The following is a 12,058-nucleotide window of genomic DNA, read 5'->3' on the forward strand; positions in this document are numbered from 1 at the left end:
TTCCCCTCAGAAATAAAAATCCGCTACCTCACTGGATCTTTATACAAATGTAACAAATGTGATTGCTTTAAAAACAGCTTTATTATTTAAGGATTATGCCATAATGGGGTGTGCTGTTATGAACAAATAAACAACACAACGGTGATGAATTTGACTTGATGTACAGCTGCACATCCTGAAGTGTTTTATTTCTCTTATACCACAGCCATTAATTACAACGTTAATTTCCTTTTTATATGTTCCTAGATACATTAATTATTGTGGAATATCTGCAAAAACAGGTTTGCTTTTGTTATCACTTATGCTGAGGTAAATTCAAACACTCGTCTCTCTGTTTTGAAGTTAACATAGAAACTGGCAGGACCTGAAGACCCGCTTTTATTGGAAAACTGACTGTTACTAAGCGTTAACTCCTTTCATGGATGTTACATAAACATGACAACTTCTTCGTGTCAACCTTTATATTTCATAAAATATTTTTATTTGGACCTGGAGCAAGGTACTTTTCTGAAATGCCTTAGATTATGTACAACATCGACCCTACAGGTTTCTGTTACTATAGAAATAGTAGATGAGTGAATTTATATGAATTATTCCTGGCACTGCTGTTATTAAAAAAATGTATCAACACATTCTGAGCAATCATAGTTACACTAGTGCTGTGGTCTAAACCATAACAGTGCTTCTATAGTGTTAATGATATACACGGATCAGGCATAACAATATGACCACCTGCCTAATATTGGGTTGTTCCCCCTTTTGCTGCTAAAACAGTCCTGACCCATCAAACATTAACAGCATTAACCTTTTCTGCAAATGGTCTGTTAGATCGGACCACACGGGCCATCACTTTTTATCACTGTTCCTTAATTGGACCACTGCATTGGTCAGCATTTTGGAGATGCTCTGACCCAGTCGTCTAGCTATCACAATTGGTCAAACTTACTCAAATCCTTAAACTTGCCAATTTTTCCTGTTTCTAACAGATCAAATTTGAGGACAAAATGTTCGTTTGCTGCCACTATCAGGTGCCATGATAAAGAGATAATCAGTGTTATTCACTTCACCGGTCATAATGTTATAATGTCATAATGTCATGCCTGATCAGTGTATTCTAGCTTGTTATATATCCCATCCTGAACATAACATCTAGACACAATCATAGTTGTATTGATGCTTTTTGTACCTTCAGCCTCTGCACCACCTCCCTGATGTCCTGGGCGCCGCCCTCAGGGACACGCAGCGCCACGTGGTCTCCTCTGCCATAGAAGAGCTTTAAATTCAGCCTCTCGGCCGTCCAGCCGATGACGTCGGCACAGAAGCAGTTGAACACCACCTCTTTTGTGGAGCAGTCGGCTAGCACAACGTACTCAGTAGAGATGGCCAGCACGCACGGAAGCTCTCCTCCGCCCCTGCTGAAATCCTGAGCTACGACCCGCCAGGCCACAGCTCCAGCAGCACCGAGCTCCGCCCCTGGGCGTGCCCGTACCCTCTCGCGCCGCTTGGCGGCTAGCGAGATGAGGTTGTTGAGCTTGCCGCTGGTGTCCAGCGGCGTGCCGCTGGCGCAGTTCTCAGCCAGGTCTCGCAGGTAGCCCTGCCGCGTGCGAGCGGCCATGGTGTGGAACTTCTCTGATTTGTGCGCGGCGGTCTCAGCGTTGATGATCTTGGCCAAGAGGAAGGATCGGAATGAGGCGGGGTCGCGGAAGGTCACGCCGGTGGGAGGCAGAGGCGGTCCGAACGGGGGCACGTCCTTCATGCGCGTCACTGCAACACTATGGAGATGAAGGAAAGAAACCATCGGCCTGTGATTTAAATTAACTGGTGACTTCTATTATCATCTAGTGCCTCCGATGGTGAACGGACATGCTTGTAATGTGGTTTAGAAATGCACTGCTAGGTTAACATGTAGTATCCACGGCAACTGCTGTCAGGCCAGGGTTGCTATGGTAACTGGCAGCACTACTGTACAAGTAGAGGGAATGTGTACCTGTAGCAGGTGTTCTCGGAACAAAGGTTGTGAACGCGCACAATCACAAAGACATGCTGGAAGTGAGATCGGATGTTCTGGGGCGTGAACGGCAGAGCGCCAGGCTCCTGGAAGATGATGGTCACTATATCATTCCCTATATGCCTCTTCCTGAGGAGCTGAGAGAAATAAAGAGAGAGTCAGAGAGACACAGAGAGAGAGAGAGAGAGAGAGAGAGAGAGAGAGAGAGAGAGAGAGAGAGAGAGAGAGAGAGAGAGAAGGACAGACGGAGGAAAGGAGGGGAGAGGGAGGGGAAAAAAATCACAACTGTGCGGATGATGCAACCTGGAGACAATCTAAAAATCTAGGCACACAAAAAAGGGAACAGGGAGATGAGAAAAGAAAAAGATGCGCGATTAACTGAAAAAAATAAAAGAGCATTTCAAGGCAGGCAAAGACAAACGTCATCACATATAAACCCTGACACCTAAGGTGAGACTCAGCTAGATGCCAAATAGAGACAGAAAGTGAATAAGACTCTGTGGTAGGAGAACCACATGCAGGTACAGTAGGACGAAGGACATCCACTACTCAATCATAAAATAACTGAACATATGGTCAAGTTCATCATGGGCCTATGCTCTAGGGTAGTATCTGCCAATTTAACCAAAAGTGTATATTTTTGTGATGTCATTTTATTGAATGCTTTAAAAATAACCTTATTATTAACTGTAAAAAAATGATTTAATTTTATGTTAATGCTAATTTAATGAACAATGATTTGCAATTATCACTTGTATTTAAAACCCAAAACAGAATGACATTATTACAAAAAAAACCAAAAATAATTATTTACAATTTTAGTCAAAGAAGAAAAAAGAACGTGACGCTGAGCCACAGAATTTTTTAAGGGAACACTAGAGCTACAGAATTGTGAAAAACAATAATTTTTTAATTATTTGAATTTTACACATATTCAGTGAAGTTGGTAGCTTTAGTTGTTTAGACATTGAAGTTTGGATTTGAAGCTCATGAGTTCAAATCCCCCTCAACCCCATAGCTGCTCAGTTGTATGAATGAGATAAATGGAGGAATCTCTGGATAAGGGTGTCTTTTGGTAAGCAAACCACTGCACCCCCAGGACCTGCTGTTCTGCAGATGTCCTGACCCGAACACAACTTTCCGCCCCTCCGGTGGCACTTTACTGAGATAATCAATGTTATTCACTTTACCGGTCAGTGGTTTCAATGTAATGGCTGATCAGTTTAAATCTTGCGTTCTCATCTCATGACCTGTTTATTTTCATTGCATTCTTCCTGCATTATATTCACACTGATGTCGTGGGAAGTTAATCTGATGTATGTTCTGCGTTCTACCCCTGACGCCGATGGATGGCGTACTCGAGGTCCAAGTGCCACCTTGTGGATATAAAATGTTTGTACAATAGAATTTGTGAGTGTTGCTGTGTAAATTCTGTGTGGAAAGCCATGAGGGATTTGTGCATTATTCAGAGCTATTAACAGGCCATGCAATTTCCTTGAATGTGTGTGTGAGAGTGTGAGTGACATGCCTTCATGCTGAGACATCACGAAAGAGGCCACCCACCCATTCACACTGCAGCACTGCAAGTATCAGTTATATAAGCCAGCTTAGACCTTGTGCACAGAGACGAAAATATGGTGGCTTCCGTAATTATTGGCTCCCTTTAGCAAAACTTACTCCAGAAAGTAAACATTACACAAAACATTTATAATTTCCATTCAAATAATAATCCATCTTGTAGGTCATAAGAAATCTATAATTTTGTATAATATATAGTATATTCTCTCTAAAATACATGCATAAGATATATTTCTTCTCTCTAAAATATGTGTTTCAAAAATAAATTCATGCTTATTATTTTTATTTGCTCTTAGGCCACAGAAACACTGCTGCTGTTTTCCTGCATTATACGTACAAGTGGGTGTTATACACACATTATAATCCCTTAGACATCACTTATGGAAGGTGGTAGCTTAGTGGTTAAGACTGGAGGTCGACTGATTAATCGGCTATCATCAAAAAATCCATACCGATAGTTTTTCCGGCTTCCGGTCCGTTGTCATTACGAGAGCGGCCTCTAGAGGCGAATCACTGATGCCACATGCTGTTTGTTTTTACATGAGACTGCATGCTGCACGGAGAGCACTATATTTTATTTATTATTTACAATTTATTCATTATATATTTATATTAATTAATATATTCATATTTATTTCCTTTAGCACATTTTCATGATTCAGTACTGGTCTTTTATTTTTGGAATAAAGTTCAGTACTATTTTACATGAAGGTTTTGTTTGTTTTTTATCCAGGATAGGAAAAAAATTATTCAAATGATTAAACGGTTATTAATCGGTATCGATAAAATTTACTATTGTTCGACCTCTAGTTAAAACACAATACCACTCCTGGGACCCTGAGCAAGGCCCTTAACCCCATAGCTGATCATTTATATGAATGAGATAAATGGACGTTACCCTGAATAAAAGTGTCTGCCAAATGTCCTAAATGTAAATAAAAAAAAAAAAAAAAAAAAAAAAAAAAAAAACCCTAAACAAAACTAAAAAACAAACGGTCAAAAACCATTAAGCAGAATTGAGGCTAAAAGAAACACTTTTCGATTTTTTTTGCTAGAGATCTTGAGTACTTCAACAATGTGAGAAGGATGAGGAAGAAAAGAGATCACTGTTAAAAAAACACTTTCATAACAACATTTTGTTACAAAAATAAAAATCTGATAGTGGAATCAGTGACGCTTTTAGGGCCGATTTGCTTTATGGGAAAGATCGGGGTTAAGACTGTATTATGAATTACTGATTGTCTCTGCCAAGAGGTTCTGATTCAGCAATAGAAACACTATTTGGACAAAACTATTGGGGCACCTGACTTTTTCAGCCATGTGTAAGGCCTCCCCAAATTATTACCACAAAGTCAGAGGTACAACATTTTATAGCATGCCTTTATATGTTTGTAGCATTCAATTTCACTCTTATTTAAACTTAAGGAAACCCAAACCTGTTCTAGCATGACAATGTACCTGTGCACAAAGCCAGCTCCATGAAGACATGGTTTATTTGGGTTGGAGTAGAGGATCTTGAATGGCCTGCTGTACATCAGTACCTAACTGTAGTAACACCTTGTGGTTGAATGAGCACAAATCTCCACAAGCTCACTCCAAAAACATCTTCCCAGAAGAGTGGCGAATATTATAACAGTAACATTTGGAATTGGATGTAAAAAAAATCACATTGAATCTTTTTGGTCATGTGTCCATATAATTTATATGTTGCTTTCAACAATAAGATATACAGTCAGATAATTATATAATACAGACTATAAAGTACATAGATGTGGGGAAAAAAATCCAAATAATTCTACATATACGCCTTTGTTTCACTGTTTTTTGTTTTTTAAACATCTAGTATAAATGAATTGAAAATGCATTATAGAGTGTCTGAAAGTCCACCCACAAGCCTCTCTAAACCTGGATAGACATTACAGGAGGGTCCCAACTGCTTTTAAATCCATTACTTCAAAACAATTTCAGGCTCATTTTGGCTTATAAAGGATGCTGATCATTTCAAATGTTGTCATCTAGTAATGAGATTACTCTAATAAATTACTCTCTCTCTCACACACACACATCCTCTTGTTCAGTAAAATAGCTGATCTAGCAGCTCGTCTGTTTGATGTGTCCAGAGAGACTAACAGTGCCTGAGGCTATTCTCCATAAATACGACCCTGAGGCATCCATAGCTCCCTAAATCTCTCCTTTCTCGTCCCTCGTGACAGAAAGAGAGACAGACAGGAGAGAAAAAAGGCGGACTAACTGGGACACAGCTCGGGGTAGATGAACACTGCCCTCTGCAGACCTCAGAAAACAGAGAATAGATGTACATATCACCAGTATTATCTGTCTTTTTATCTAAATATTCTTCATTTCTATTCACTTATCTTTTTTTATGTCCAGCATCCATATTTAACATTTTTTATTTGGTTTTACACCCACGCACACACACACACACACACACACACACACATGCGCGCATAGCTGCTCGTACAGCAGATGGCGCATCCATGCTGGATTACTGTCATGTGAACATGTAAAGTATTACAGAACGACGAGCCGCCCCATGCCCTCATCCACAGTGGAGAGGAAAGAGCGACACACACAGAGCGAGAGAAAATAGCAAGCGGAAAGAATGCAGAGTGAACAATGAGCCTTTACAAAACAAACCCACAAACACAGAAACTGAAAGCAGACTGACAGAAACTCGGCTTGACTGAGTAACTGTACACCAGATAAAGATGAAAAAAGAAAAAAAAAAAAAAACGCTGAAGGAATAAACAAACACAGAAGAGTATTTGTAAAAGGAAAGAGTTTCTAAGAAAGCCTAACTTCTATAGAGAGTCTCACTGGAAAAAAAACATGGGTGTCAGGACCTGCCGGTTCAAGTGTGTGTGTGTTGGGCGTGTTATCTACCTGCTGGGGGTTGTTTGGCATGTATGGAAGCATTGTAGATACGTGAAACATGATCTCATAGTCCTGGTAGACGGTGTACAAGGAGTGTGTCCCAGTGGAGTCCGCTGTGCAAACACAACACATACACACAATTAGATGAGACAAAAGGCCAAAAGACACAATGATTAAGAGATTGAAGGGATACATGTTTATAATGCAATGATAAACTTTTCTATCTCATAAATAAACTAACAATCAATCATTACCTTTCTATCTATCTGTCTGTCTATCCTTCTGTATATTAGGGTTTCTGCAGGTTTCACTAAGTCAAATTTAAGACTTTTTAAAACCTTTTGAAGAGCATTAAGAATTAAATTTAAGACCTATAATCACGACATCAGAAACACATACGCAAATACGTTGGTAGCAACTGGCCATAACCCAAATTCAAAATTCATTTTTTTCAAGTCAAGTATTACTAAACTTACACTCCCCATAGATGAAAAATAAAATCCTTTATTACGTCTGTGGCACAATCCAAGAGAGATTCGAGCCAATAGCAGAAAGCTGATTGGCTGTTGCAGGCTGGTCTTGTTTGTAGTCGTAATAAAGCGAATTATATTTGGACGATAAGAAAGGACCAAAACACCAGAGAAAACAAGCAAACAAAAAAACAAATTCTAAAAGTGCTGTAGGAGCATTCCAATAAACATTAGAGGTAGCGTTACATTGACATCAGAAAATTAAGAGATCTTTAAAACATTTTAAGACCTGGAGCAACGAATTTAAAACTTTTTTAAATGATTTTTGTTTTGTTTAATTATTATTATTATTATTTTATAAGATTTAATGTAGACAAATTGCACATTAAATATTAAATACAGTATTTTATATACACTATATAAAAAAAAGGATTGAGACTCCTGACTTTTCCAGTCATGTGTAGTTCTTTCCCAAACTGTTAAAACCCCTTCATAGAATGTCTTTAGATTTAATGTTCCCTTCACTCAAACCTGTTTCAGCTTGACAATATCCCTGTGCACAAAGCCAGCTCCATGAAGATATGTTTTACATGGGTTGTCATTATTGATCTAAAATATTGTACATGTATATTTGTTTGCTACACTGTATAACTCGCATCCAACCTCACTGACAAAGGCTGGGTGGTGTTATTTAGACCTGGATGTGGTTTGCTTCATATACATACAGTACAGACCAAAAGTTTGGACACACCTTCTCATTCAAAGAGTTTTCTTTATTGTCATGACTATGAAAATTGTAGAGTCACACTGAAGGCATCAAGGGCTATTTGACCAAGAAGGAGAGTGATGGGGTGCTGTGCCAGATGATCTGGCCTCCACAGTCACCGGACCTAAACCCAATCGAGATGGTTTAGGGGTGAGCTGGACCGCAGAGTGAAGGCAAAAGGGCCAACAAGTGCCAAGCATCTCTCGGGGAACTCCTTCAAGACTGTTGGAAGACCATTTCAGGGGACTACCTCTTGAAGCTCATCAAGAGAATGCCAAGAGTGTGCAAAGCAGTAATCAAAGCAAAAGGTGGCTACTTTGAAGAACCTAGAATATGACATTTTTCAGTTGTTTCACACTTTTTTGTTATGTATATAATTCCATATATAATTCCACGTGTTAATTCATAGTTTTGATGCCTTCAGTGTGAATCTACAATTTTTATAGTCATGAAAATAAAGAAAACTCTTTGAATGAGAAGGTGTGTCCAAACTTTTGGTCTGTACTGTATATACAAAAAAGACAAAACAGTTCCTCTATACGGCGTTTGTTCACACACATTATTATTACTATATTAACAGATAATTCACCGGCACTTGTAAAGAAGATGCCCAACATTATCTAAGACTAATAATAAACAGGTGTAAATAAAAAATGGTGTAATCGATGATATAATTACATTTTCAATAAGCAATTTTTAAAATGGCGGAATAAGGAATGTGTTAAACATTTATGAAAGGAGTCTCCAGTATCAAAGCTTTGTATCAGTGTGTTTTTGTCTTTTTTTTTTTTTTTATAAAATAAATGTTTGTGTGTGTGTGTGTGTGTGTGTGTGTGTGTGTGTGTGTGTGTGTGTGTGTGTGTGTGTGTGTGTGTTTTAAAGAAAGAGAATAGAATTAGCGAAAGAGGGAAAGTTACACTTACTCTTCGTGTCCAGTTGGGCAGCGTACTTATTAAAGCCCTTCAAACACACTGTGTCCCCTAGCAGCTCCAGAAATGCTGTGAAGGCTGGCGTGGCCTCCTCGTTGTTGTACATCTCCTCTTCAGTGCTCTGGTCTGCTCGACACAGCAAGATGCCCACCTTATGCTTCTGGCTAAGCTACAGTGCACAGAAACGGGACGTTAAAGAGAGAACTGGAACGACTATCTATTAGGAACTGTCAGGATTAACTGTGCTGCTTCTTCCCTTCCAAAATATGTACAGATTTTTATGTTCTAAAGTATTTTGCGATGATCTCTAATAACCCTTTCTACTATTTTCCCCACCTTATATTCGTAATTATCAAAATGTAAGCATCCTAAATGTTTGGGTTTTATGCCGTCTCACATATTTTAATTCTGTTCTCCTTCTAAATAAGAAACATATGGCATGCAAGCGGGAATACTTCACCTTACAGAACCTGTACAATCCCATTTTATCATTCATAACCTACGTAATGTGTGTATACAGTTTAAAAAATAACCAGCCTCTGGGATTCAGCCTACTACTGTGAAATCATGTAAAACTCTGAGGTGCCATTATTTCTAAAAGAATAAATCCTAGCAGACAGCCCAGTATAAATATGCATGATGGAAGAGACAGCAATTAATTTTTTTCTCCAGATGTGCTCCAAGCAGCAGACTAAAAAAAAAAAAAAAAAAAAGAAAAAAAAAAAAAAGAAAACATCCTCAAATTTTTCAGTCCTGGCCACTTTGTTTCATTGGCTTAGGTTGTGGTGATGAATTCACAGGTCACGCAAAATAAAGTGTGAATTACAGTTTTTCTCAGTTGCTTTCGAGCGTTTCTCAGATCAGAAATAAAATTCTTAAAACTTCTTGTTCAACCTCCACACAATTTTTGTGGCTTTGATCAAATTGCCAACGCTTTGGTACATAATTACAATTTCTGACAGTGAATGAACAACCAGGAAACGAACGGACACTCACGGACACGGGCCGAAACGATTCCTTAAGTAACTCGAGCAAATTACTTGCCTCCATGTTTCGTTTAGACCATTTAACTACACAGGGAGCACTGTATTTCCCTGGGGACCAATATTACTGACGCACCACCTGCTAAACTCTGGAGTGCTCTGGACAGGTAAACACAGAATGAAAAAAATGTAGGAACGGTGAGAAAACAGCGAGAAGCGAGGAGAAGATTGAAGTCTGTTTCCGCCATTAAAAAAAGTTTGCCTAATTCCGACTTTATTTCTCGCAACTCCGGCTTTTTTTTTTTTTTTTTGCCAATCGGGCAGTGCCACCCCCTCTGTAGTGCCAAAAAGCTTTACACATTGAATATGAAATGGGCTAGAATCAACAGAATCGCATGGTATCAAACTAATCCTTCGATCCCTGGAGAGAACTCTGTCTAAAATCAGCTCTGGAGGAGACAGAACGAAGGCAGATGAAGCGAAGGAGGCATCATTCATACACCAACAGCTTCAAACTTCAGGCCAACAACATGGTTACTGTTGGATGCACCAGAAATGTTGGATGTTTGCGAGAAATATAGTCAGAATTGCGCGAGAAAAAAAAGTTAAAAAGTAGGCATACAGTAATCCCCCGCTTCACCGCAATAAGCCCCCCGGGTTTATTGCGGAATTGCATTTGCCGCATAACTAATTTGTTTGGCTGATTTTCCCGGTCTCTCGTGGACAGCACCATAGACCTAAAAACTTATAGGAAACTGTTTTTATGGTGTGTTATGATGGAATAATAAAATGTATTAATAAAAATTGAATTATTAATTATAAAATGAAGTAAAATGGTAATAAAGTACAGTTCTATATACATTAAAAAGCATTTTTTGGGTGACGTCCGTTTAGTGCTTTTTTTTATCGGGGGATTACTTTTTTGTGGCGGAAACTAGCTTCCATAGGATTCAGGCTGAAGAAAACAACTGAGATTTTCCAAAGTTAACAATCGTTTTAAAACTAAAACATAAAAAAAACATTGTACATATATATATATATTTTTTTTTTGGAGTCATCTAAAAATTATCTTTATATTTTTATTTATGAAATTTTTTTTTTTATTGTTTTATTATTGTTGATGTAATATGGCAATGAATTGCCTTAAATGGGTTTAGTTTTCACAGATATTCTTCAGCAATAAAATGTAAATTTTTCTAAAAGAAAACAAATTACTTCTTTATTTTAAAGACCCGTCTTATTTTCTCTTGTATATCTAGTTTTGCTCTTTAATGAAGAACAAGTACTGTCTTGCACGATTAGTAATGCACGATTACTAAAATAATTGATAGCAACAGCTCTAATCCACACCATAGTTTATATCAGGAAATACTGAAACTGTGCGCCGTCATACTAATAACATGACTCAACATTTTGACGATCTTGCTTGTTAACATTGACGAAAGGACTTGATATGTTCACTGATACTGCAATGATATGTTTATTGACACAGATTCTTACTTTTTAGAGATGTATGTGTGGTGCCGTTTGTATAAATTGCTTTGAGAAATGCACTTACTGGTTTGCAAATATAAATGATTATTTAAGAAATGCTCCAAAGCAACTGAGAAAAACTGTAAAAGTAACTGGTGCCAAATAGCACATCTTTAATGTGTATCTTTTGCCTGAGAACTGAAGTATAGTGTAGATTTGGAAACAATTAGAGGTATGAAATGGAACACTAGGGTACTTAGGTTAAAGATACACCGATCAGGTCTATCTTGCTGCTCACTTGCTGCTGAATATATCCCACCACTTCACCAGTCATACTATTATAATGCCTCATGTTATGCCTTGTAGAAAAGATGTACTTTTGAAGTTCATTTTCAAACAATTATCTGAATCTGAATCATCATCATTTTAAAGCCAAAAAATAAATAAATCAACCAATCTTCAATCCCCTTCATTCTTTGAATAACTAAACATTCAGCAGCTCTTTCAACAAGCAGACTCTCCCAGTTATCTTGCTAACTTGACCCCAAACTGGAGCTGGCTTGTGACGCTGGTCTTGCAGTTACGTGAGAACTTGTTCTCGTTAAAGAAATTCCCCTGTGGTTTGCTCGGAGCGGTGACTCACGCCTTGCTCGTCCAGTTTGAGCAGCTGCTCTGTGACTTTGGGGGTGCTGAGAGCTAAGCGCAGACACGATATGCTCAGCTCAGGCAGCACAAACTCCAGCACCTCCTTCAGGGGAAGACCCCGCACTGTCCCGGGTTTCGCAGTGGAGGGCACCGCGTCTTCCAGGACGGAGCCTCTTAGTGTCACCATCTGGAGCAGAAAATATAAAGAAAATAATAAATAAACAAAACTAAATATATGTGAATATATGGAAAGACAGTGAAAATCAAGTCGAAAAGCTTTTATTGTCATTTCAACCATATACTGTATAGCT

The 12,058-nt window shown here is 38.5% G+C and overlaps 1 protein-coding gene and 1 long non-coding RNA gene across 2 annotated transcripts in view; both read right to left on the reverse strand.

Annotated features, from left to right (window-relative positions):
- LOC310732595 overlaps window positions 1-12,058 on the reverse strand; it is a 113,536-nt gene that overhangs the window by 83,152 nt on the left and 18,326 nt on the right. The window lies entirely within an intron of this gene.
- sipa1l3 (signal-induced proliferation-associated 1 like 3) overlaps window positions 1-12,058 on the reverse strand; it is a 97,982-nt gene that overhangs the window by 21,135 nt on the left and 64,789 nt on the right. Inside the window, exons 5-9 of the mRNA XM_083552842.1 lie at window positions 11,746-11,934; window positions 8,641-8,815; window positions 6,491-6,594; window positions 1,988-2,145; window positions 1,187-1,772 (exon numbers count right to left, since the gene is read on the reverse strand). Coding sequence (XP_083408968.1) covers window positions 1,187-1,772; window positions 1,988-2,145; window positions 6,491-6,594; window positions 8,641-8,815; window positions 11,746-11,934 — 1,212 coding nt within the window. The remainder of the gene's footprint in view (window positions 1-1,186; window positions 1,773-1,987; window positions 2,146-6,490; window positions 6,595-8,640; window positions 8,816-11,745; window positions 11,935-12,058) is intronic.

This window comes from Silurus aristotelis (genome assembly GCF_946808225.1).
Source record: "Silurus aristotelis genome assembly, chromosome: 10".
In the NCBI taxonomy this organism is placed as follows: domain Eukaryota; kingdom Metazoa; phylum Chordata; class Actinopteri; order Siluriformes; family Siluridae; genus Silurus; species Silurus aristotelis.